This window comes from Chrysemys picta, chromosome 10 (assembly GCF_011386835.1).
Source record: "Chrysemys picta bellii isolate R12L10 chromosome 10, ASM1138683v2, whole genome shotgun sequence".
NCBI classification, from domain to species: domain Eukaryota; kingdom Metazoa; phylum Chordata; order Testudines; family Emydidae; genus Chrysemys; species Chrysemys picta.
Genome location: NC_088800.1, coordinates 3,452,677 through 3,480,454, shown reverse-complemented (window position 1 = coordinate 3,480,454; position 27,778 = coordinate 3,452,677). Strand labels below are relative to the sequence as shown.

At 44.5% G+C, this 27,778-nt stretch overlaps 1 protein-coding gene across 11 annotated transcripts in view; it reads left to right on the top strand.

Annotated features, from left to right (window-relative positions):
• The window catches only part of GLCE (glucuronic acid epimerase), a 145,035-nt gene extending 128,837 nt beyond the window's left edge, over nucleotides 1–16,198 (top strand). For all 11 annotated transcript variants that reach the window (XM_065559143.1, XM_005300704.3, XM_005300701.4 and 8 more), the window contains 3 exons: nucleotides 2,321–2,916; nucleotides 7,476–7,721; nucleotides 11,807–16,198. In XM_065559143.1, the coding sequence (XP_065415215.1) occupies nucleotides 2,334–2,916; nucleotides 7,476–7,721; nucleotides 11,807–12,831 (1,854 nt within the window). In that variant the 5' untranslated portion in view covers nucleotides 2,321–2,333 and the 3' untranslated portion in view covers nucleotides 12,832–16,198. The remainder of the gene's footprint in view (nucleotides 1–2,320; nucleotides 2,917–7,475; nucleotides 7,722–11,806) is intronic.
• The last annotated feature ends 11,580 nt before the right edge of the window (nucleotides 16,199–27,778 follow it).

Sequence of the window (27,778 nt, the reverse complement as noted above, 5' to 3'; positions counted from 1 at the left end):
TAAGGGGGAAAAGTCTGTTACAGATGGTTGCATACAATGAGATGTTTGCAGTGGTAACTGTTCTTGGCCTGACTTCCTGGTCTTAATCTGTAGTACTTCAGCCTGTATTATAATAATTATTTATTAGCATGGGTGGTTTGTGTAATGGCCCAGATCAGATCTGCTGTTACTTTCTCAGTCCTCACCTCTGCCCCATCGCTTCTGACTGCTTCTCAGTTATGTAGTGATGTCTCCCCTCCATACTGAATTCGATGTGTGAGAGTAGCCCTAAGATTTTTATAAAAGCATTTCTTCTAAGCGTCTTGGCAAGACAGGGGCCGCTCCGGCAGCACAGTGCTAAATAAAAACTCAGCTCTGTGCTTCACAAATCAGATCAGGTACTTACATGTTTTAACCTTTGGGCACTCTTTGCCATCAACTCAGGAGACATTTCAAAGGGAAAAGATGTTGGCCTGAAGGATATATGTGAATTAAGCTGTTGATTAAGCTCCTTGGTCAAGAGAAATCCAAGTATCAAAAATTGAAAACATAGTAGTCTGCACCACATTGTGTAATTGTGTTTTTTTTTTTTTTTTTTTTTAAATGCTCCCGTTTTCCTTGTGGTGTCAGGTTTTTTGCTTCATCCTTGAGTAAAACTAGCTTTTTATGCCAGTATGCTTTATAATTTAAATTTATTATCATTATTCCTATATTTCCCAGTATTAGGTCTTTTGATGTGTTCTTTCACCATGATCTTTCACCTACTATAATGTAGGGTGGGGGAGGGGAGGCAGGGGGAATTTTTGGCAAGAAAACTGGTAAGGGGGAGTGGGACCTCTGCTATGAGAGAAGCCTTTCCAACTCATTTTTTATGTTATTAACCCTGTGGAAACTTTGTGCAAGAAATCTGTCCCCAAAACACTTCTGTTGGGAGTTTGTAGCCCCCTGGGATGTTCTCCCATTTTCCCATTTCTGTTCCTACTTTAGAGAGGCCTCTAACTCCCTGGCGTCTTTCCCAGCCTGAGATCTGGCTGTAGTTAGCACTACCTAGTCCAGTTGCCTGCCTGCTCCAGTAATAAACTGTAACTTTAAAAAGTATATTTGAAGAGTTGAAACTTAAAAAATTGATCTAGGTTTGAATGTCAAGGTCCACACGGCGCAAATGTTGTATATTTCCAGTTCTTTTAAATCCGCTCGCTTTTTTTATCGGTCTAAACACTTAAATTACTTTTTTTTAAGCATTAGCTGCTAACATCTCAAAAGCGTCTCTGTTTGAAGAAAGCAATGATTGAGATTTAATCTTTGAAATGAGGCAGTTTAAAATGATCAGCAATGACTTTAGATAAACATTTTACTCACTCTTCTCCAAATACACATAAGCCAACAGGTGTGCCAGCCTGTCACAGAACTCCCAACCACAAAGAGTTCTTTAAAAACACCAATTAAGAACATCTTTCGGTGGCATCTCAGTTCAACAAAAGCAAAGCACATCCGAGTTTAGAGCTCAGTCTTTTCATTTGTCAGAAATTTATGATTTATAGGTAGTATTATGTGCATCATTAGCGTTTAACCAATTACTGTTCTATTACCTGTCTGAGCTTTCCGCTCCGACTCCCTCTTCTTTCTGGAGTTGGCGCAGAAATGATTCATCATGTCTCACTGGGTAGCGGCTGTACTTCGTTTGACTTGTCTGTGTGCGCTGCGGAGTGGATTACTGTGATTAGTGCGCTTTTGCAGCTCTAATCGCCTGCTGCTGACCATTTCGTTGCTAGATTTATGACTTTTTACTTGAAAAAATATACTGTGGCTCTGAAGCTTACTGCCAGTTGTGGTGTGCCCTGCTCATGCTGCACAACAAAATTGTGTTGATAAATGCCTTTCTGTTATAGTCCAAAGTTGGTGATGTGAGCTACCAATCGGTTTGGGATGGAGGTGACCTAGAGGGATCCTGGGGGTTACCCCACTATATGCTGCTCCTAATTCAGTCATGTCTGCGCACAACCCCGCTGCATGAAAGCCCTCGGTCACGCTTCCCTCTGTTTGAGCGCTTCACGCATCTCCCTCCGGATACTATTGTTAAAGAATCCATGTGTCGGACAGAGAGCTTGCTAGCGAATCACGGAAGGTGTTACTGCCCACCTCCCCTGTACCCCCTCCCACCGGAGCCAGGGTGAGGTTGAATCCAAACTGACACCTTTCCCCCCTCTCTCCCCCACATGTTGGTGCACTGCCCTGCCACCAGCTTTATCGCTGTCGACTGAAGCAAAAGCAAAAACCATCCATTCCCCGATTTTAATCTGCTTCACATTTATATTTGAGAACATCTCCTTTTATTTTGTAGGTATGGTGTGAATATGCGTTGCTTGGCAGCTCGGGTCAACTATAAGACTTTGATCATCATCTGCGCGCTCTTCACTCTGGTCACAGTCCTGCTGTGGAATAGATGCTCCAGTGATAAAACTACTCAGTTTCCCCGAAACCTGAACAATGGCTTCCGAGTAGACGGATTGGAAAAACGAACAGCTGCATCTGAAAGTAACAACTATGTAAACAACCTAGCCAAGCAGCAGAGCGAGGAGGCGTCCCCCCAAGAGCAACAGAAAGCACCCCCTGTTGTTGGAGGGTTCAATAGCAATGGAAACAAAATTTTGGGACTTAAATATGAAGAAATTGACTGTCTGATCAATGATGAGCATACAATTAAAGGGAGGAGAGAGGGCAACGAGGTCTTTCTGCCCTTCAGTTGGGTGGAGAAATACTTTGAGGTTTATGGGAAAATTGCTCAGTATGATGGCTATGACAGATTTGAGTTCTCTCATAGCTACTCCAAAGTATATGCACAGAGAGCACCTTACCACCCCGATGGAGTCTTCATGTCCTTTGAGGGCTACAATGTAGAAGTTCGAGATAGAGTGAAGTGCATAAGTGGTGTTGAAGGTAGGTGGGGAATGTATTTTACAACTGAATGAAATGCATCTGAAAATTGGCTCTCCTAATTTGATATTCAAGATGTTTGTTTTCATTTTCTCAGCCTCCCTAAGAAAGAATGGGGATGTGAGTCATGGGTGACATCCAAGTTTATTCTAGTCTGTCCCTTACCATTCCTCCAGTGTCGTCCTGACATCTCTAATTTTGGTTTACAGCAGACACCTGCAGTGCTAGAAAGTACTCTTATGCTTTACTAGCACCCATGGAGAGAGATGACAAACCACACAGCAGAGCTCTGCAGACCATACAATACCCGATGGCTAAACCGTCTATTGTATTTTGTCTTTTTTATGTTGTATTTAACAAGATTATGAATTTTATGTGTTTGGGTTTATAAATGTCTGAGCTAGCACAATAATGTAAGCTTCTGCTTTGGAACATTTTTAGAGCAAAACAATAAATGTGTACAAGCAGAAAACAGTGCAGAATTAGATTCTTCCAGATCTAGGTTGGCCCAGCACAGGTTGTATGCAACAAGGTAACAGAGTCACTGCGATTTCTGAAGACCGGAGAAGAGTATTTTTTCAAGTGTGTACTATGAGAGTTCATGCTTTTCTGTGTAATTACAGGAGAGATTTTGAAGAATGGTGTGAGTTGAATGGGAAGGCATTTAAGCCATTAAAGCATTATCTCGTAAGACTCTGAATAAAATTACAGTACAGTAGAACTTTTCTAATTTGCTGAGCCACTCAATCGATAATTCGTACACAAACAGCTCTCATTCCATTTCATAGGAAAGATTTAATAGCAGAAAACTCCAGCGAGATCTCATAACTAAGAATTAATTAATATTACAAAACGTACTATAGCAAACTTACTGGCATACTGTCACATACTATAAATAACTAAAACTAAACTGCACTTGTGAAATAAATGAACAAAGTGCATGATGTGGTGTTGTATTCCTGAGCTTTTCCTAACAATAATTAACTTACTAGTTGGAAAACTCAGTAATTTGTAATGTCATTTGTGATGTTTCACTGTATGCTAGTATCCGCTCTAACTTCCAGGGTAGGGTCACTTCTAAACCCCTGCACGTCAGTAGATTGGTTTGTTTTAAAAGATGCACAGGAGTGAATGAACCATGTCTGAATTAATCATGATACCATGTACTATGATCCTTCCAGGTTATATTATCACATTCCTACTAATTTAGGTATCAGCCAAGCAAATACTATTATATCTTTTCAGTCAATGTATTAAATTATTTTAGTCTCTGGCATATATTTTGAAAAAAATATAAGATGCCCTATCAAAACACATTTCTAAAAACTATTATTTTTAGTGGAGATGGTGTTAAAATATCACTTCAAGACTATTGAATTCAATTCTTTAAATTAGTGTTCTTTTCCGGTGTCCCATAACTGCCATTTTGGATTCACTGTAGCTGCTTTTAAAAAAAACCAGCTTATCTTAATGTTGGACGTTTGCCAGGTGACATCTTAGCTCTAATATCTCACAATGCAGTGGTACTCTCCTCCTGTCTTTTAAACTGCCACCTTGCTTTGGAATGAGATGGAAAGAGAGGGGGGACATCTGTTCTTGTGCCCTACAAGAAAGGTGTTTTATTAATTCTACTAATGCCGATTCAATTGGGTTGCAAGGTGGCCTAGCTCTGAATGTAGACTTTTTTCCCCCCCCCAGGGGCTTGTCTATATATTTCAAACATTGCTGTGGCACAGCTGTTGTGTTGCAGCAGTACTGCTGTGGTGCTCCAGTGTAGACACCACCTATGCTGACAAGAGAGGTTCTCCCATTGGCATAGGTAATCCACCTCCTCAAGAGGTGGTGGCTAAGTCAATGGAAGAAGTCTTCCGTCCACCACACACTGTCTACACTGGGGTTAGGCTGGCATAGCTCCATGGCATAGCGCACCCCTGAGAGACGTAGCTCTGCCAATGTAAGTTCTGAGCATAGACCAGCCCTAAGATGCCTGACTATAATTCGTCTCTGATTGGAGGGTAAAGGGAGAGTGCATGTTGCTGAGTCTTGTGACTCTCCCAAAATTACAAATAAATTACAGACCCAGTAAGCACCGCACATGCGCAAAGAGAGGAATTTTTAATGAAACACACTATTGATTAGAAAGTCTGATGTAGAATATCATTTAGAAAGTCTGGTTATCGACATCAGACTTTCTAATCGATAGTCTGTTTCATTAAAAATTCCCCTCTTTGCGCATACGTGGTGCTCAATGTGCTATCCGTCTTGGATGTTAAATGTAGACTGTATCTGGAAGATCACTGCAGTTGGTCACTTTGCAGTACTGCTGACTTTTAGGCTGAAAAGCAAAATGAACCGCAATATAAAACCAGGCAGGACAAGTACTGCAGCATCTCAACTTGCAAAATATGTAGGCTCCACGCCGATCTGGAATATGTCTAGCTGCTGTATATTTCAACCACACATTTCTATGAATGAATTTAATCAACGTGTCAAATGTCATTTACCTATAAATTTGGCTTTCTGCATTATGCCATTTAGAGCTGTTGTCTTGCAATGCGGTGCCAAGATCCCTAATGTAGTTAGGGAAATAGACTTGCTAGCATCTGGCAGACAGGTTTCCAAGGAGAAATAATGACTGTTTGTGGGGGAGAGGATGGATATCAAAGTAAAACCGTTGGAAAAGGTTTTAGGTTTCAAAGGCAAACTAATAGAATGATGTGAGATGGGAGTCTATATCGAGTAGTTCTTATATTGTCACCAGAAGAGCTCGTGTTCTATTTTACCTTGTCTCTTTTGTACAAGGTAATATGTTGCCTTGTGTCCTGTGACCTGGAAAATTTAATCATGTCCTCTTCTTAAATTAACAGCTACAAGTAAAGCTTTTATAGCAGATTTCATCTTATGATCCCAATACATGCACCCTTAACTGAGAACACTCAGTATTAATAAGTGAGCTAGCTTCCAGCAGTTGAGATAATACATAGTACTTAAATATTTCCCTTGATGCTTTTACTCTTCAGGCAGAAGTAGTCCATCAAGTTACTTTCAGGAACACTTATTATTCGTAACATGTATCTTCTTTAATTTAATTTAATCTTTTCATTACACCAGGTTCCAGGGATTGCTAGCTTCCAAGCTGGACATTTCCAAGGGACAAAAATGGTGCAAATGCCACCGTATTTATTTTCACTTTTTAATTTTCTTCACTTTGTGCCATTCAAAGGTTTGAAGGGCTGGGATCCTTTGTTTCCTGCAGGGGATTCAAGACACTTTCCATTTTAAGATTCAGCTTTGAGACTAAGTTGGAAGACCAGTAAATCATGTTTGTTAAACTCCAGCAGGTTTTGAAAATTTTTTATCCGTGCTTCATGCTCTGTGTGCATTTCTTTTCATATTACCATTTATCCAGATATTGGCATATAAATTAAAGCCTCTTTCCATATACTAAGGCTCCACTTGCTTCCCCTGGTCAGTCAGTGATGTGATATGTTGTCTGTCATCAGTTATGGCTATGATAATGGGGGTGGTCCTCACTGAATGGACATTAATGAGTAAGTTGGACAGAAGGAAGCTGACTACAAGGGGGGGCGCTCTTTTTAAGCACATCATGGAGGTTTGGTCATGACAGAGAATGTTAGAAAATGTATTGATGAATGAGGTTTCAAGAGCATTACATTACGCATTGAGCTTCAGTTATACAAATTACCAGGTTGTAGCAGGTCTCTGGGGGCCCAACTGTTAGCAGATGTAGGAGCTCTGCACAGATGTGCCAGTTAATTTTTATTGACTGATTTTGGTAGATGTGACTTTTTAATTCCACTTTGAATATAAGGGGGGGAAGTGGCTTTCTCCTCAGAGGCAACTAGGGTCTGGGATAAGGAAGCCCTTGCAGAGAAACCCTAACTTAAGGGACAAAAGTTTAGGTTGCCATGTCTTTTATTTATACGTTGAGCTAAACCTGAAGGAGAGACGTTTAGACCAGAAAGTATGTGTAAATTCTGTAAAGAGCAGGGTGGGGGAAATCTCTGATTACACAGACATTATTTCAAGATGTATTTGTAATAGCCTTATAGTTCGGGAGCTGTAATAGTTTAGATTTGCAAGTATTGAGTAAAATTGCAGGTTCACCATGAAACAATGCTAGTAAAATTCTACTAATGTTGTTTTACATTTAATTTGCAAAGATTTATGTGGTATTAGAGGGATTTAATGGTCTCCAGAGTGGAAGGAAAAATCCATAAAAATGTTTATGTATTAAAGTATGGTATTGCAATAAGCAAGTAAATGCCCAGGTATGGTAGAACGTGGTGAGAACTTCACTTTGCCTTCTGCATCTGGTCGGTTTTGATATCCGTTTTTAGTATTTGCAGACCTTGGTAAAAAGGAGGAGAATAATTCACCTTTTTTGAACAGGGTTTCTTTGTGCCTGAGAACTAATGGTGAAAGTTACTTCTGGTAAATGGCATTTATTTATGTAAAACTGTGGGGGAGAGAAGGGAGACAGAATTCTAAACTGTATTTTAAATATTCTAACAATTATTCATGTTTTTCCTATATTACAGGTGTGCCATTATCCACACAGTGGGGACCTCAAGGCTATTTCTACCCGATCCAGATTGCACAATATGGGCTAAGTCATTATAGTAAAAATCTGACTGAGAAACCACCTCACATAGAGGTGTATGAAACAGCTGAAGACAAGGACAAAAGCAGCAGACCTGTTGATTGGACTGTACCAAAAGGCTGTTCTGTTTTAACAGTACCTGATAAATCCAGGTTCACTAATGTTAAACAGTTTGTCGCTCCAGGTGTGTTGTTGTAACTACATCACAGATAAGCCATTTGTGTTAATTTTGTGCAGATGTTACCATGGGAGTCCTTTATTAAATACATATGTCTATAACCTTGTTGACTTTTCATCTTTGAAATCTCACCTGAAAACCTGTCTTCTCCTTTGTCTGTCTCTTTTATTTTCCTTCTATATTCTCTCTCAACTTGGTAACTAACTCTAAAGTGAACAGAAGCTGTATTATAGACGAGATTTTACCACACAGATAAAGAACAGAAAAGCTCCAGATGAAATCCTATCACAGGAATAGGAGGAAGCAAATAACCTTGGAACCAGTCTGTAGAATAGGAAATGGGAGTAAAATAAATTTGCAGTCTTAGTGCTAACGAATTACAGATAGGGGGCTCCTGCAATATCCTCTTTACAGGCTTAACTGCATGGATCCCATCAGTGTTTCCATTATCAATCCCTGTATCCAAAGATTTTTCATTAGAATGTAAATGCTTGTGTTGTGCTGAAACTTGGCATACAAGTTTTACGATATTTAGTCAGTCAATTCAGGCCTTCCTAAGCCTAAGGAAAGAGGGGAAGTTGGACTACATGTGGCTTCAGGTTTTTTAAATATTCTATTGCTCTGTAACAGTACTGCAGTTTCATGCAGCAAGGGTTAATCCATAAGGTGGGTTTAGCATATCTTGTACATTAAAATAACCAACATGTTCAAAACCCTCCTGAACTGAAAGATGTACTACTGTTTAATGGAGGAAATCAAGAACGTCTAATTCTGTAACCTACCCTCTGTTCATTGTGCATGAGTTTCCGTGCACCGGATGGCTCTGGAATCGGGCCGAAGGTGTTCTGGTATTCTTACCTTGGCCCAGATCCTAAGAGGTCTAGCACAATTGCTTTATGCGCCATTGCTGGTAGAATCCGACCCTGAAACTCCAAAGTAGCTGATAATTGAAGGGTCATCTCAGCATAGGAGGATCCTCCAGTGGTGTAGTGGCTTCCTACTGCCAGTGTAAGGGAGTATGGCTGGGGAAAAGCTAGACTGAGGGCTTCCCTGGGCTCTGTGAGCCCCAGCTACATGTCAGTCTCTTGGGGGTCATGGGTGGCTGAGGTAATGTCAAATAGCCTTCAGGCTGCTCTAAGTGACACACAGCTACAACTAGCCTAGGTGGGGAGCGAAAGGTTACCTTCCCAGCTGCACCGTTTGCTTGGCGGCTATAGCCAATGTTCTGAGCCTTTGTTCTTACCCAGCCCCTCTGAGTTTTCCCAGTCAGTATGTATCTAGCTGCTAAGACACCATGTGTTTACGGCTCCTTTCTCCACTCAGTGTTCTAAAATATACTTTTATTTCCTCTTGAGTTGTCATATTCTGTTTCATACTTAACAAAACAAATCATCGATGCACCAAAATGCATTATTTTATGCAACATTTTCCCCTTGTACTAAGACAGCCTCATTAGTAAGGACTGAATGTATTTTTCTTCCTAATCAATACCCATTAGAATTAATGAGTCCATTACTTAAAAAGACAATGAAGTAATTTTAGTCAGCACCTTAAGCCTGGGTCTCTAAGGAAAAAGTTGTCAGAACACTCTTGTGTCTTTGTAGTAGATAAATATAAGGAGAGGAAAGGTTATAAGATCTTTTATGTATTCTCCCCTCATCCTTTATTGATGGCAGAGTAATCTCCAGACCTTGAAGGCCACAGTACGAATCCACTCATCTTAGCTGGCCTTAAGTAATGGATTTATAGGTGCTTAATGCAGTACAAGTAATGGGCAACCTTTAGTTTTTTGGTCTTTTTTATTTGGTTCTTAACTTTTGCCTTTCTTCCCATAGCGTTTTGTATGGTAGAAAGCAAAAGGAATAAGTAGTAGTGATAGATGGGGACAGTCAACATTTTAACTTTTTTTTTTAAAGAACTAATTTATTTTACAGAATTTTGGTGGTGGTGGTGGAGTTAGTCATTCACAGAAAGAAGAACACTAGTGTAACAAAACATGGCTATTTCTTTACTCCAAAGGCAGATGCTGAACTTCAGAGCTTAAAGGAAATAAAGCTTTATTTAAAAAAAAAACCACATACAATTCAGTCATAAAGGAGATACGGTAGAACTGAGATTGTACAGTGTAGCATGTGAAACGATAGTCTTGATGTAAAGCATAATGGATTAGTTTGGTAGATGGGGAAAGCCTTGTATTCTTGAGGGAATGTGGGTCATAACTCAGTTGTTGCTCCTAGAAATATTGATGGGGTATTTCACACATCAAGGAGCACAAGCAAAGAAACAATCACCTTTCACACATGAGAATTTTATTCCATTAAAAACATTAATTGAAAATGACTGTCTTTAAACGTTTATCATACCTCTGTGCTTTCAAAACTACAAGACCTGTACAGTCTTACAAACTAATTAGCTGTTTGATCATCTACTACAGTTTTGGGGAGATTTGGTCTTGTACTTAAAAGCTAATGTGTGAAGAAACAGGGTTTCCTTATGGTGTATTGCTTTGGAACCTTATTTAATGGTTGACATATGTTAAAAAAAATAAATAAATAAAACCAGACAGCACTGAGTTTTGCCCTTGCAGAGGTTAATAAATTAATGTAAAGTTTCTGTGTGTTCATTTTTCCACTAAATTGATCAGTTCCCTGCTCTTGCAACTGTCAAGCAGGCAAAACCTCAGCTAATAGATTTTAATTTTAGTCCCAATGGATCTCTAACTACCTGTTGCTTTCTCAGTTCTCCAAGCTGTTTTGCTTAATGTGGCTCTAGTCTGAAGTGTGACTAAAAATGGCATAGCTGGAGCTCTTTTTTCCTTTCAATTTCAGTTTCAAATATTTTCAGTTTGCAACTAGAAAGAGTTCTTTTCTAATAAGCTCAATGGAATCTCTGTAAATCAAGCTAGGTTCTTTCCTTCTGGTGCATCGCCAGTAACAGATGTCCCGCAGGCCCAATTAGGGCCTCAGTTATGCTTGCGCAACACCCATTGCCTTCAGTAGATTTGCACAGTTAGCTGGTGGGCCCTGTGGTGGAACTTGGTGAACATCTAAGCTGATGACCGTAGAATCTGCTGTGGGGTGTTTTGCCTTTTATTTTAGCTACACAGGCAGGGGCGCTGGAACAGTTTGTACAGTGGGGGGCTGAGAGTCATTGAACCAAAGTGTAAACCCTGTATACGATGGAAACCACTTCAAGCTGGGGGTGCAGCAGCACAACTAGTTCCAGCACCTCTGTATACAATTTTCTGACTGGGGAATTGAGGAGAAGTGGGCAGTTAATAATCTGTTGGCACAAATCATGTCAACTGCTTTATGTGACAAGTTCCAGAATACGGAATGCCAAATTAGTGTCAGACACCCAATTTGCGCCCACACAATCGGATTTTTATTGAAAGAGGACATGCAATGTAAAGTGACTTTTTGTTCTGCTTTTCTTTCTTTGAATCATAACCAGCTGGAACAAATTGCCCATACTGTGTTACTAGAATGCCAGGCCGGATTAGGATAAGATTTATTGTAGCTAGAGGGGTTTATATTTTTTGAATTGTGTTGCTTTGTTAGCTCATATTGCTGTCTACTATGGATAGCTTAATACTACCAAACATATTTCAGGTTCTCAGTGATGCAGCCCATCTACCTCTTTTCAACTCTCCCTCTCTGTCTCCTCTTATGCCAGTTGTCGTTTGCCTGAAGAGTCCATTTTGGCATCTGCATTGCATCCGGGGTGTTGATCAGCTAGCATAGATCCTGAAGAAGCAATTTGGCCAATACCTTGGCACTTCTCCTAGACAGAATGCAGTAATGCGTTAACGTAGGCTAGAGGAGGGAAATTTTCCCTTATGGTACAGGGAGTCATTCTTGACCCATTAATTGATGCTGTGTTTTTAATTTAGTAATAAGCAATAATGAACTGACACACACCATGGAAATGCAGATTTTTAGGTTAAGTGCCATTGAATTATTTCAGATTTTATCTGGCAAACCTAATTGCATGGCGTAACTTCCTTTTAAATGTTTTATTAATATACATCCTGGCAGATCATTTTTTACCCCTAACCGCTTTCTTTTGTTTGTGTGTTGTGTTTTTTCCAGAAAATACTGAAGGGGCATCTCTGCAGCTTGGGAACTCCAGAGATTTTATTATTTCTTTTGACCTCAAATTCATCACAAATGGGAGCATATCTGTGGTTCTAGAAACAACTGAGAAGAACCAGCTCTTCACCATACACTATGTCTCGAACACTCAGCTGATCGCTTTTAAAGACCGAGATATTTACTATGGCCTTGGACCTAGGACCAGTTGGAGCACAGTCACTAGAGATCTGGTAACTGACTTAAGGAAAGGAGTTGGTCTCTCCAACACAAAAGCTGTGAAGCAGACAAAAATAATGCCTAAGAAAGTGATTCGGTTGATCACGAAGGGAAAAGGCTTCATTGATAACATCACTATATCGACAACTGCCCACATGGCGGCTTTTTTTGCTGCAAGTGATTGGCTAGTGAGGAACCAGGATGAAAAAGGTGGCTGGCCAATTATGGTGACACGGAAGTTAGGGGAAGGGTTTAAATCTTTAGAGCCTGGCTGGTACTCTGCCATGGCACAAGGGCAGGCCATTTCAACGTTAGTCAGGGCTTATCTGTTAACAAAAGACCACACATTCCTCAGCTCCGCTTTACAGGCCACAGCACCGTACAAGCTCCCGTCAGAGCAGCATGGAGTGAAAGCTGTCTTTATGAACAAACATGACTGGTATGAAGAGTACCCAACCTCCCCTAGCTCATTTGTTTTAAACGGTTTCATGTACTCTCTGATTGGACTGTATGACTTAAAAGAAACTGCAGGTGAGAAGCTAGGGAAAGAGGCAAAGTCTCTCTATGATCGAGGAATGGAGTCCCTCAAAGCCATGCTGCCGCTCTATGATACTGGCTCAGGAACGATCTACGACCTCCGTCATTTCATGCTAGGCTCTGCTCCCAACCTGGCCCGGTGGGACTATCACACCACCCACATAAACCAACTCCAGCTGCTAAGCACGATTGACGAGTCCCCAATTTTCAAAGAATTCGTCAAGAGATGGAAGAGCTACCTTAAAGGTGGCAGGGCAAAGCACAATTAGAGCTCACAACCAAAACCCCGTTTCAGCTATCTGCTGTTGACAGGAATTATTGGACTCCTTAAAGCTAAACAAAGGTACATTTTAAAAGGTTGCATACTAAGTTTTTTGTGGACTATTTCAAAGTGGTCCTCAAAACTGATCTTCAGAAAGTAATTGCATTCCAGCGTGAGAATACTTCTGTCTGGGAGGTGGAATTTGAAGCAGGGGTCCAGTCAAAGGACTGAATAAAAGCTGGTACTTTATCTTGTTTACCTGCCCATAGTGTTCCATAGCGAAATTATTCGCACTGAACAAAATTGTACTCCTGAGTTTGGGGGGGGAGGGGGAGTTTATTTTTCCTTTTTGTAGGAAAAAGATAATTTACAGAAGCCATACAGGTCTCTAAAGTCCAGCACTTGCCTGAAAAGTTAGTATGTGGCCTCTTTTAAAATGGAATTATCTGTATATATGTTGGAAACAGAATTACAGATCATGTGATGTAATGCAGTAAATGTGTATTTACTTGTAACCTGGGTAGTCGACAGTGTATCTTTTAAAAAGTGTTTCTCTAATAGTTTTTTTTCTTGGGGGGGAAAAATACACAAAATTTGTTTTAAATTCTATATATCAAGAAATATGTTGAACATATGGTTTCTTTAAAGATGTGTAAATGGAAAACACACATAGCCAGCATTCAGGCTTCTTAAGTTATGTAAGCACAACTCAAAGTGGGATTAGTTGACTGCACAAAAACTGCAAGCATACCATTTAAATTTGAATTTACAATCATATTTGAGGCTTGCTAATCAACATTCCCCCCCATAGTTGGAATCTCTTGTTGTGGAATCTGATGTTTTGTACTGTATTTTCACCCACACTTGAGAGGTTTCTGTATCAATATGATTTTTTTCTAGTGATTTAATTTTTAAACTGTTTTTTAAAAAGTGGATCAAGCATTTTAATGTTAAAATTACAATCTAGGTGTCTACACTTAGTTATACCCACAATATTGGCTTAATTTTTTGTATTCTCAGTTGCTCTGACAAGTGAGGAAGAGTACTTGTGCAATAACTGAATGTGTCGAACCCATGCATTCAGTGACCTACATTATTGTTCAGAATTAACCTGACATTTCCTTTTGATATTTATAAAGTCTTCTCAGTAGCCATTGCAGTCTTTCATTTCAACATGTGTAGGGCCCTATCAGATTCACGGCCGTGAAAAACGCATCATGGACCGTGAAATCTGATCTCCCCCATGAAATCTGGCTATTGTAGGGGAAGGGCAGGGCTGGGGGCGCCCCAGCTGGGGCCTCCTACCATGGGCTGGGCTCCAGCTGTTAGTCCCAGACCAGGGTGAGGAGGGACAGGACTTCCTCTTCCCCTGCAGGGGCCGCTCTCAATCCTGGGTCAGACCCACCTCCAGGAACTTCCCCCACCTGCAGGAAGTGCTGCAGCTGCTGGCTGTGACAGCCCCCCGAGCCAGGCAGAGAGGCTGCGGCCCCAGCTGTCAGCCCCCAATCCTGGTGGAGAGGCTGCGGGGAAAACCCGGACATATGTTAACCCACCTCCCCAGACCTTGCAACCTTTGCTTCTGCACTGCTGGTGGCAGGGATGCTGGCTTAGAGCTTGGCATCCAGCCAGCAGCAGCGCAGAAGTGAGGGTGGCAATCCCGCTGCCCTCTTTTGGGTCAGGAACCCCACACCTAGAACACTGTAACATTTCAGATGTAATCATATGACAGTGTGAAATTGACTATTTTTCAAATCCTATGACCGTCAAATTGACTAAAATAATCCGTGAATTTGGTAGGCTCTAAACATGTGTTTTGCCTCCTTGTAGTTCGGAGAGAGTAAACGAACCAACTCATGTCATTGGACCAATAGTGTTTTTTATGGTAGTCTGTATCACTAATATCTGCTAATATTTTGGTCAGTACAGATGATGGATCCCAAACCTTTAAGTTGTAGACACATTCCAGCATAGTAGAGTACACCCTCTAGTTAACAGATTTTTTTTTTCTGTTGGTCCTGTTGTATGTTCCTAATTTTTATGTGTGGTTTAAAAAAAATACCAAGGAGAGTTTGAGTGGGGAGAGATGTTTGTATTGGGGACAAAATAAATTCAAACCAGTGAAAGGAGAGATGTGGCAGATCACAGTAAGACTTTAAAAGCCTTTTCTATTTTGCTCACCAATGTACGAAACCGGTTTGTAGTTCTTTTGATCTTTGCAAACACATAACATGATCGTATTGATTCCAACAAAAAGTAGATGTCACAGCAGAACTATTTTGAACCCTAAAATCTTTATCAATACCAAAGTGTTCAGAGAGGAGATTTTCCTCAAATTACAAAAAAGAAAGAAAAAAAAACCTACTTCTCCGATAGCTGATCACTATCTGAGACTGACAGAGACAGCTTTCTGGTGTGTTTCCTCAACATTATACCCATTTTAAATTTGGAGAATCAAATGAGGAGGTTTGGGTACTGCTTCTGTGACAAATATCAGTGCCTTAACTGTGAACGCCTTTTCCTACTGATTAGGAAAAGAGTGTTAAAAACAAATAGTGGCATTGATCTTTCCATGTTTCATACCTCACATTGGAGTCCATCCGGCAGCAGACAAATAGATTTGTTAAGAAACATAGGTTAGTCATTTCAACTGAGAAACTGATGTTGTACCATTCTATTTTTAAAGCAATCACATTGCATTTTTGTTGTTGGAGTGCATATGCATGTAAATTAAGCAATCAGCCAGGAGTGCTTATGGAACCTAAAGCATGGATTCCTCTTCGTTTTAAAAAAGAAGTGGGCTCTGGGAGAGCATTAATTGACACCAGTGCCGGTAATTTCATTTATTTGTTTTCACTGTATAATCCCTTTTGTACCTCTGTTTTTAAACTGACAAAAGATCTTCGATGCTAAGGTCTATTTAACCCATTCGCTAGGATTATTGTACATATATATTTCATCAGAAACACAGTGCACGTGGGTATATGCAAACCAGTGACACAAGCACAACTATAGAAGTGTGACAGTGCTGTTTTTCTTGGCCATTGTGTGAGACATTCACTGAAAGCTGCTATTTTCACTCACTTTGTAATTGTACTTTATTCTTTTCTACATTTTACATGGGGGGTACACACCATGTGTTAAATATGCAATAAATTGTTTACAGGATGCCCTTCTAAAGGGTAGTCCTTTGTAAAGCTGTATAGACTTTGCAGTTTAAGCACAATGTGCACATATTAGTTTTATATACAGCAAGACATGATTTTTTGCAGAGGGAAAGAGGTACTATTATGTTTATATACAAATTAAATGGATCAACATTTGTGCTTAATGTAAAGCTGCTTTATAAAATTGTAAAATAAAATTTTTTATCTTAAGACATGGTTTTGGGTGTTACCTTTTAATTGGCATATGAATCACCTACATGAGGAAAAAGTAATTGCTTGATTGCACGCAAGTAAAAACAACCCCATTATCTAGTTAGCAATCTTCCTAATGGTTAGATAAATGTCCCTTTCAGGATACAGTATCCTCGAAGCAGTGACCCTCTATGGTGAAGGTGGAGCAGGCTCTTTCTGCCTCTTCCTAGCTTGCTTGTTGGGGCTTCTCTTAATCTTTGAGGTGACTTCCACTCAGACCTCTGATCCCCAACCTCCCAAATAAGCTGGATACTGTCAGTTATTTCCACTAAAGGGCCCCAGAACCTAAATATATTTAATTCTCAGACTGTGTGATCATTCTAAATTTGAACTGATAATCATTGGACAATAAACTAACGAAGCAAATGGATGGTCTGCATTTGCAGTAATCTATACAAGAGTGTTACTAGTCTCGTTATCTATCGCTTTAGCTAAATACGTCTTGTGTAAATACGTCTGCCTTACCTGTAGGTAGAAAAGTTAAACGTGGCTTAACTTACTGCAATTGAAATTGCAACAAAAAAGGAATTGGGGGCCCCTTGAATTTTATTCTGCAAGGCTTTTTCTGTTGGGGGGAGGGATAGCTCAGTGGTTTGAGCATTGGCCTGCTAAACCCAGGGTTGAGAGTTCAATTCTTGAGGGGGCCATTTAGGGATCTGGGGCAAAAATCTGTCTGGGGATTGGTCCTGCTTTGAGCAGGGGGTTGGACTAGATGACCATCTAAGGTCCCTTCCAACCCTGATATTCTACGATTCCAAGACTGAAGTGAAACTTCCTGCTTAACACACAGGGACAGCAAATTTGGAAATACCTTGCTAGTCACTCCTGTGGCCTCCGTCACTAGTAGCTTGGAGGTGAAAAGTCAGATGATTTTTAGCTGCAAAGAACATTCTGACCTACATACGTATGTAAGCCGTGAGTTAATGTGTCTTTTTAACAACTTTATACAATTCAAATAGCTAGACCATGCCTCTGCTAGAATGATGCAGACTTTCCAGCATCTTCCCTCAACTATTTGGACAAAAGTATTGATTTTCATTACTTAGCAATTTGTTAAGAATGTCTGAACTGAAAATAGAAGTGAATTTAAATATGTTGTCTTGGTGATGAATTTGAATGTTTGCTGCTCAATTTGTGGTGAAAGGAGATACATTTACCATCTGCCTACAATGATTGATAACTTGCACGTGTGCATTACGTTTCCTGAATGTTAAATAGTTCCCTTCTATCACTTACTAATCCTCTTCCAAAAATGGAAGAAGCTATTTAAATGACACAACTGCTCAGCATTTTAGTGTGTTAAACAAGGTCGGTTTTTGCTATGGTGAAGTGCGAACGGTACTACAAATGAGTCTTTAGGACAGTACAATGCTTGTTAAATATAGCATTCTTTAATACTTAATCTGCAGCCAGGGAGATTTAGGTTTGATATTAAGAAACCCTTTCTATCTATAAGGATAGTTAAGCTCTGGAATAAATAAAGAAACTCCCTTATCAAGGGAGGCTGTGGAATTCCCATCATTGGAGTTTAAGAACAGGTTGAACAAACATCTTTCAGGGCTGGTCTAGGTTAACTTGGTCCTGCCTCCGCTCGGGGGGCTGGACTTGGTGACTTCTTAAGGTCCCTTCCAGCCCTGCGTTTTCTAGGATTCTGTAATCCTAGAGAGGAGTTATCAGTAAGTAACTCACATTATAATGGTCACCAGAGGTTTAGGCTGTGGTCTTCACATTGCTTTCTTTCATCACGCTACAGTCTTGCTTTAATCACGTGTCCTAGCAGGAAGACAGGGTGGTGGTGATACAGGTTGACCTAGAGTAGGGGTGGGCAAACTGGCCTAAGGGCCACATCTGAGTATGAAAATTGTATGGCAGGTCATGAATGCTCATGAAATGAGGAGTTCAGGGTGCAGGAGGGGGCTCCGGGCAGGGGGTTGGGATGCAGGAGGGGATGAGGGTTCCAGCTGGAGGTGCGAGCTCTGGGGTGGGGCCAGGGATGGGGGGTTTGGGGTGCAGGATGGGACTGCGGGCTAGGGGGGGAGCAGAGGGGTTCAGAATATGGGAGGGGTCTCTGGACTGGGGCAGGGGGTTACAGTGTGGGTGTGGGGGAAGGGGCTCCAGGCTGGGGGGTTCAGAGTGTGGGAGGGGGCTCTAGGGTGGGGTTGGGGATGAGGGTTTGGGGTTCAGGAGGGTGCTCCTGGTTGGGACCAAAGGGTTTGGAGGGCAGGAGGGGAATCAGGGCTGGGGCAGGGGGTTGGGGTGTGGGAGGAGGTCAGGGGTTCAGGCTCCAGGCACCTCAAGCAACTCCCGGAAGCATCAGCATGTGCCCCCTCCTACGTGGAGGCGCGGCGCCGGCCAGGCAGCTCCGCATGCTGCCCCTACAGCTTCCATTGGCCATGGTTCTTGGCCAATGGGAGCTGCAGAGCCGGTGCTTGGCCAGGGGGCAGCGCGTGGAGCCCCCTGGCTGCCCCTACATGTAGGAGCCGGAAGGGGGGACATGCCGCTGCTTCCAGGAGCTGCGTGGAGCAGGCAAGCTCCCGACCCCGCTCCCCGGCTGGAGCTCGAGGGCCGGATTGAAAGGTCTGATGGGCCGGATGCGGCCTCTGGGCCGTAGTTTGCCCACCCCAATCTAGAGAGTGCTTTGTTACTGTTGAGATAATTCCTTTTCCATGCTTTGCTTTTCTGATTGTCACAATAAGCTTTGTGTTTGTTAAATCATGTGATGAAACTGCTTCTCTTATAACTAGTATTTTGCATGTCTATAGCACCGCTTGCCCAAGGATTTTTCAGTGCTTCATGCTTGTGCATAAACACTCTCCCATTAGATGGCTAAACCTAGGCACATAGCTGTGACTTGCCTACACTCTTACAGCAAATCACTGTTGGAGTTGGCAATAGAACCCAGGTCTTCTGCTCCTCACCACTGAGCCTTTGATAGGAATGATCCTTTAACGAAAATTATCATGGATGTGCCTTCTCTAGTATCTATAAATGGCAACCCGTGCCACTCAATCTGACATGAAGTTGGGGTTTCTGTTCTATCAAGGGACATGTACATAACCCAATGACCCCAAGTGACATTTAACGAGTAAACCACATCTCTTCAGAAAGCTAGAGAGAAACCTCCCATCAACGTGGACTATCTATTTCTATTCCCCTGAGCAAGAAGACCATGGAAGCTGGTATCTGCTCAGTCTGTCTGTCTGTCTTCTAAGTGGTTTCTTTATTTATACCCTCCAAGTAATTCAGGAAATCTGGAGAAAAAGGTAGAAGCCTGGAATTACATTAATATATGGAGATATCCCTATCTCCTAGAACTGGAAGGGACCCTGAAAGGTCATAGTCCCCTGCCTTCACTAGCAGAACCAAGTACTGATTAGATCCCTAGGTGGCCCCTTCAAGGATTGAACTCACAACCCTGGGTTTAGCAGGCCAATGCTCAAACCACTGAGCTATCCCTCCCCCCAAGCCCTGCTGGAGATGGGTCCAATCAGGCTTGTGGCCAAGTGCCATTTCCTACTGGAAAGCAATGCCTGGGGACCTGAATTGATTCACACTTGGCACTGGTGCTCAAACCAGCCTCAAAGCCTTTTGTTCCCCAAGTGCCTGCATCTTGTTCTATACCATCTGGCCCCTTCCCTGGGGCAGCTGGCAAAACAGAAATCTGAGGAATCCTAGAAAAGACTCACTTGGAGCTTGATAAGATGATTTTCTCTCTCCCCTTCTACAGAAACCCAAGAAATTCTCGGGCCTAGGTATGCCCGACAAATTGGACAAGTCTGGGCAGCTTCTCAGGGTTTAGCTGATTGCCATATTTGGGGTCGGGAAGGAATTTTCCTCCAGGGCAGATTGGCAGAAGCCCTGGGGGGGGGGGGGGTTGCCTTCCTCTGCAGCGTGGGGCATGAGTCACTTGCTGGAAGGTTCTCTGCACCTTGACGTCTTTAAACCGTGATTTGAGGACTTCAATGGCTCAGAGACAGGTTTGATACAGGAGTGGGTGGGTGAGTTTCTGTGGCCTGCATTGTGCAGGAGGTCAGACTAGACAATCATAATGGTCCCTTCTGACCTTAAAGTCTGTGATTCTGGAGGAAAGAGCTGTAGCTAACCCAGTTAGAAGGTGCTTCTCATAAGTCATGTAAGTATAGAAAAGAAGGAAGTATAAAATGACAAACAGCTCAGATCCACAACCTGGCAAAGCAAAGCAAAGCAAACCAGGCAGCCTCTCAAACCAACAACCATCACCCCCAACCAAACGACTAGTTCTAGACAAGACGCTGGCTGGGAAACTTAGACCACATAAGATACAGGCTTGGTCTACACTTAAAACTTCTACTGGCATAGCTGTGTCAGTCAGGGGTGTGGAAAACCCCCACTCTTGACCAACACAGCTACGCTGTGGAGATGCAGCTGTGCCAACACAAGAGAGCTTTTGTCGGCATAACGAATGTTGTTCAGGGAGGTGCTGTTCCTACACCGGCAGAAAAATTCTATGCTAGGGACCTATGCTGACATAGGCTTTGTAGGGTAGACAGCCCAGATGGCTGCAGCCAGGGCTTCCCATCAGACACAGGAGCTACAGAGCCAACTCCCAGCTAAATGGGACAAAGGCTCTGCTCAATTGAGAGTGGTGGGGGATTCCTGATCCCTGGGAGAAGACGGGGCCTCTAGGGTTGAAGCTCCTACCTTCACACTCATTCTTATCTTCAAAAGAGTCAATTTGTCAAAGCCAGGAAAAACAGAGTGAAATTGACTGGAAGGAAACATTAAAAAAAAAAATGAAAATTGGGAGTTCCCGAAGAAGAGTTTATTAGATAGTCAAAAAGCCACGATTCCACAATCGAAGAACAACTTCCTCTAAAAGCCCATTCTGGTGCAGTTGCAAAGTGAAATTTAAAAAGCTCGTGCGTGAGAGAGAGAAATCAGTATAAATTACAAGTTAAGAAGTGTAGAAGATTGATAAGGGAAGGTACTGGGTTCAGTACAGGGGTAAGTGAGTAAAATGTAATAGTCTGGGCTATACAGGAGGTCAGACTACATGATCGAATGGCTCTTTCTGGCCTTAAACTCCCATGACTCTCCCTGCAGTTCCTGAAAAAGGGGCTGTATTTGGAGAGCAGCGTGTTAGGTGACATTATAAAACCACGATGGGATCAGCAGGCGCTTGGGTTTTCCTGGCAAAGCAGGCCTGTAAAAAGTGTTTTGGAATAGGTTGTAGGCCAACTAATTACTGGACAAAACCGAATGCCAACAGGATGTTTTCATGCTTGCTTCACTCACTGGGGTCGCAGGAGCAGTGTTTGGTCAGTTAACAAGAACATAACAATGAGCATACAGGGTCCAGGCCTAGTATCCTGTCTTCTGATAGTGACCAGTTCAGGTGTTCAGAGTGAACAGAACAGGGCAATTTACTGAGTGATGCGTCGTCTCCCAGTCCCAGCTTCTAGCCGTCAGAGGTCGTGGGAGTTGTTTCCATTGCAATGAGCGATGTACTCACGATGCTCACCAGCCCGTATTGTTTTGCAGCAAGAACAGCCCAACGATGCTCATTAACATCACTTTCATCTCCTCCACGAAGGACTCGGGAAAGCCACTGAGAGGCCACGAGCGTGCTGGAGACTGCAGTCGCTTTCGTTCTCCATGTGCTTTGCTTAGCTACTAATGCAGCACAGTCCGGTTTTTGTGTGTGGCTTCCTGCTTCTAAAACGGCGCATGAGCCAGTCTCTACCACCATCCCTTCGTTTTGTACATCCCCGAAGAAAGACTCATTCATATTTTATTGATAGGCAATAAAGAAAAGGTTTCATCCACAGTCAGTCTGTGACGTGTAACTTCCTGGTCATTTGAACATCTTTGCTTCCCTGTGTGACTGTGCTAAGTAGCAGCTTGTGCAGGTTTGGTGTTTACAGGGCTAGGAAAATATATAGCAGCATTGGGCTATTTTTAGATGCACTCATGAGATCAGGGAGTAGGTCGGTGAATCGTGCCTGGGAAGAACCTCCTGTCTTGGGTCCTGCATTTCCATGGATTCTCGTATTTCTGGGCTCAAAATGGGCCTGATTTCCAGTAATGATCCCTGTTTTTACAGAGACAGTTGCGCACCCACAAAGATGGCCACTCCACTCTTGCACCAACAATGACTGCTGGGCTCAAACGGTAACGGTGAGACGTATACATGAATTGTGAGCATAGACAGTTTGATGTCTGTCTATTTGTGCCTGTCATTCTGTGTGGGTGAAAGTATTTGTGGGCATAAAAAGAGAGGCCCTGTTGAAGCCTGACTTAAAAGGCGGCTATCTACCTGCTGTGTGGCCTTGTGAAATCTACTGTTGAGTAACTAAACATTCGTTGTGTTTGCCTGCTCCGGCTAATAGAATGTTACACACGCTCGCTTTTGGGACTCGGCATCACAACCTTGCAGTTATAAAGCACATCCTGGCAGCCTGCGTTGGCATAACTTCACCATTCCCATCCTTTCTTTGCGTTTTTGGGACCCTAATTGTCTTGTTTCTGGAGAAACGTCTCTACAGTCTCTCCACTAGACTGCAAACCTGCAGCAAGTTTCACTGAGCTGCCTTTTGTCTACGGTGTGGCCCAACACACTTTCTTATGAACCAGAAATCCTAGAGAGCGCTTACGTCAGAGGTCAGCAATGTGCTCCTTTACCAGGCTCACTTGATTGTTAATAGCAATAGATTTGTCGCTCTGTAGATAGTTCAGAGTCATCTACTGATCCCAAATGTTATGACATATTGATGGTCTAGCGCAGACTCTGGCCTCAGTTTACCTAGTTTACATGTGCAGTTGTGAGAATATCGGTCACTGATGCTCGTAAACTCCTGCTGTAGTGCTGGAGTTACCCACCAGACTCTGAGAACAGCCATGTACCAGGGGGTGGGACGAAAGACCTGTAGGAACCTCCTGGAGATGGATAGCTGCCGTGGTGGAGTCCCTGGCTCTGTTAATCTTGCCTACACAGTACAATAATCAGCACACGGAGGGGAGAAAACCCACCTTTGGCTGGTATCTGGGCTTTGCTCCTAGTGAGGCAACTTCTGTAATCTTACAAAATTAAATGACTAGGTGGAAGAATTTCCCATGCTGCGGTAAGAATTTCTCTGCTCTAAAGGGAAGCACAGCAGAGTGGACGGGAGAGGACTAGCGTGTGGGATAGTCCAGGACCGTGCTCTGTCCAGGGGTGACTCCTCCCTACTTTGTTCTTCCATTTAGTCCTGAATCATGGTTCTAAACCTCAAAGGCAATTACAGGCACTTAGAAAAAATAATGTAAAAAACTAACTTTTTGCGCACCGTAGGGGGCCCGAGAGCGTGCGCGCCAGGCTGGCCTAGAGAAGCAGCCGGAACGTCAGGAGTTGGCACCACAGGAAGCCTGGGGCCATTACTTCCAAGTGACAGAGCCACCCAACTGTAGAGGATTAGTGTGGCTGGAAACCAGCCAGAGCAATAAGTGCTTTTGTTTCCAGTAAATTAAAACCGAACTGCTACTCTGTTTCTCCAAACACCACTTTTCAGGCCTTGTGGGAACGGGTCGTGCTCTAACCTAGTCCGTCGGAGAGGTTGCGGACTGCTCTGGGGTGATGCGCTAAACCCCAAATGGGCAGTGACCGTGCGTGCTTCCCCTCTACGTCACATAGTCCAGGCCTCAGCTGGAGGCTTGACCAGAACCCGTGGCAGGCTGGTCACTTCCCCGCCAAAATGATCCTGTCGCCCGCTGTAAAAGGAGGCAGGATGGCGCTGAAGGCCTTGGGCAGGGACTGGAGAGCTCTGGGATGGAACCAGGGAACTAGAGAGGGTCGTCTCCTCACTCCATGACTGGCTCCTTGAGCCATCCACTCCCCCGAACTTGGACTTGTGCAGACCAGATCCTGAGCTGCTGTCCCCTGGAGTATCTCCATTGACGTCAGTAGGACTGGGCTGATAGCCACTCGCTGTGGAGCCGGCCCACGCTTGTACAAACCTTCACCAATGCTGCTTCCGAGTCCCTGGGGCTAGTGCAAAGGCCAAGCACTGATCCCTGTGCAGGAACATACCACCGGCGGGGATAGGTCAATGGTGCCCCCTCCTGCCTACTAGGGATCAGTGATGAATAGTTTGTGGTATATCCGACAGTGCCCCATTGTGCTGTCAGGCGCAACGAGATGTTCACGCTCAGCAGCAGCGTCTCCGACGGCTGAAATGCCTTTCGCTGCCTCCTGCCTCGGAAATCAAAATGACATTTACGTGGTGCCCTGTAATGTACGAAATTAGTCAGGACCTTCGGGGCATTAAGGGAAGCATTTTTAGCAGTTTGTGCCCAATGCACATGAAGCATCTGAAAGGATTTGCTTCCGCAAAGCCATTACTGCCAACGTTCAAATGGCCTCGCTTAGGTGGGGAATATGAATCCATTAATTGGATCATAAAGAGGCCTTATTAAAATCCCTTCTTTATCCCAAGTGCTAGCCTGGGTAGGTCGGATCTTATTAAATACTCATATTCCACTGTTTCGCTTTTGTTTTTACTGGGGCTTGTTTGAACAATCAAATGTCAGCAGAAGCAGCTGGTGGTAAACTGCCTTTTTCGTCCGTGTTTAGGGAGTTCAGCTTCAGCTGCTGTGTGCTTAATCGGGAGATGAGCTGCTTAGAGTGAATTAAATATTAATACTGTGTACTGGTCTTTTAATGCACTAAACCTTATTTGTGCCGTTCAAAACACTACCCAGCTGCGACTCTGTTCCTTTCTGGCATGAGTGTATTCCCAGCCTTTATACGCCTCGCACACACTGAAGCTAGAGCTGTGTGTGTGTGTGTGTGTGTGTGTGTGTGTGTGTGTGTGTGTGTGTGTGTGTGGAACAGATGACTTTCATAGGGCTTTGCTATGAAGAGTGTAACAGTGTAACCAAGACTTTCCAAATGTCAGTTCCTCAAGGCAGGGCCGGGGCTGTGATGTCGGGGGGTGGGAGGGGAAAAGCCACCGAGCTCCTCAGGGGTTTGAAGATGTGCGAGGTGCAGGAATTCGGTGATGCTCTGTGCTGTTAATGGCTGTGGCCCTGCTGCTCCAGCGCTTTCTGTCTGCAGATGACGTCGTAAAAGAAAAAACCCACTAGGCAGCCAGTCTCCACCCCCTTCCTCTGTGGCTCACTCTGTGCATTGCGGAGCGTCTCTGCAGAGCCCCCCGTGGTGCGTGGTACAGTGTGAGACCCTTGCCTCGCACTGCTGGCCTTGTGGGCGAGCGCTCTGGACGGAGGCTGTTGGGCAACCTTGGAAAAGCAACGTGGCCTCCTGGCACGGTGGGTTTTCACCCTATTTGCTGGCGGTGGCTGCCCCTCTTAGTGCTGGATTAGCTGGAGTCCGCCAAGGTGCCCCCAGTTAATGTGGGCAGCTGTCGCATGCCGCGGTGAATCTGCCGGCGGTGTTGATGTCAGCGTTTAAAATGGAAGTTCCTTAAAAGAGCAAAGGTTGTAATTCATGGGCATGGCATTCACCCTCAGGCAGCTGGGCCAGCCTGTGCAACGGGCCGGCGTCCACTCACGGCTGTGAGTGCACCCCCACGGCACTACTCGTCACTGGCATGTGTTCCCATACTGCCCAGGAGTGCCAGCCAGCCAGTGGGCCAAAGGCTTCCTTTGCTGCTCAGCGCTCTAGGAGAGAAGTGCGTTAGTACCAGTCAGAGTCCCACGAGGAGGAAAGTCTCCCATTGGGTGCTGGCTGGCACCCTAGCGAGCTGTTCCACCGAGCCCAAAGGCCCCTCACGATCGCATAACAACTGAATGATGTGTCCAGTGCTTCCTTGTGCCTGTCGCTTCAAGTGCTAGCGTGTGCCAGCTCAACAGTCTAACCCCCAGAACTAGCTTCCTTCGAGCCAAGTCACGTCTCAAAGCCCTGGGCTCCGCCCAAAGGTACGTCTGGACTTTGAGCTTGGCGTGTGCTTCCCGGCTCCGGGACCCAGCCCGGCGGTGGCCATCGTTGAGCCAGCTTCTTAAAACGAGCGTAGCCGCGGCAGCAGGAGGGGCCAGCTGCCCTGAGCATGTTCAGGGACCTAGCCCCTCCTGCTGCTCCGCTCTGCTGTTAGCATGACAGTTCTGAGCAAGCGAGCGCAGGCATGTCTCCTGCCCGTCAGTGCAGCAAAGGACCAAGTCCCATGCAGTCAGCAATCCCACCTTAACCTTGCAGGGAGTCCGTTTTCTGAAACCAGCACGTCTGCCTGCACTCGCTCGCTGCATGGGCAGCTGGATTTCCAAACCAACGAGAGCCAGAGAGGATCAGGAATCGGCTCAAACTGTGCCCGCCGCCTGTCTGCTGAATGTGCCCCTGCTTGGAGGCTTAGGCTAAAATTACTGCCCAGAAGCAGGCTCCTCTGTGTGACTCCTGGCTCTCCGGGGAAGGCGACACTGAATCTCAGTGGGGCCGTAGTTTGGGGATTGTTTAAGGGGGAAGGCGGCAAGTTTAAAAACAGAGATCTGCCCTGGGCCTGTGCCTAGCTGCCAGAAACGATCGTCGGCCTCCCTGGGCCTGAGCCATCTGCCTATGTAACTGACCCCATTGTATGGGCTGCAGGGAAAGAGACGCCTTCCTGAGCCAAAGGGGAATTGTCCTTTTCCTAGGACTTCTCTCCTCTCCCTGTCAGAGACCGGCCCCTGTTCCACAGAGGAAACCCCCCCCCCCCCACCCTGAGCAGGCCAGCTGCTGTTCCACTCAGGTTCCCACCCTGTGCCCCATTGCCGTGACTCTGAACACCGGGATGACATCTGCTCCCCGGGGTTTGGTGTCGAACTTCGCCAAGACTGTGGCCATTTCAATCCCAGCTTCTGGCCCTCGGCACCTGATAGGAAACCTCAATCCTGCCCTTGGCAGCCTGCCCTGTGGTGGTCCTTGCAGCGTAGCAGTCTGGTTTCCCTTCTCCCTGTGCCTTGGGCCCCAGTAGCTCTGCCTTTCTTCCAGTCCTTCCGTCTGGTGAACGCCCCGGGGTGGGGGAAGTGCCCAGGGGCCTGGTTCCCGGCTGTCGAACGCCCCAGGGGGGAGCTCAGTCGGCACCGCTGCATCCGACAGTCACGCAATGCTGATTCCCCACTCCTACCCCTGCATTTCAAATCCCTGCTTTCACGCTGTGCCTGACCACGAGCTGTGGCCGAGTCCTGGTGGCTGGGCTTGGGGTGGCTTTGCCAGGGGGAAGTTTAGTGGTCTGTAAGGTGCAGGAGGTCAGACGCGATGACCCTTCATCCTTAAACACTGACTCAGAAGCCGGCTGGTCCTGTGTTCCCGCTCCTCACAGCCTGGTTATTGGTCTCCCTTTGTCTTCCTCTGCCGAAGCCCCTGTTCCTCCTCTGCCCCTTCAAGTGCTCAGTGGGCCCCCGGACCCATTGCCATTCCTTTACATTGTCCCAGTGTTGTCACCCTCTTCTCCCCCCCCCCCACAAGTTCCCCTTTCCCCTGGGCTGCAGCAGGAGCCTCTGGGTCCCCTTTCATGCTTTGCCTGGTCTTGTCTAAGCTAGCTGGGGTCAGGACTGTTCTGATGCACAAGCACGGGGGGACCCTGCTATCAGTCG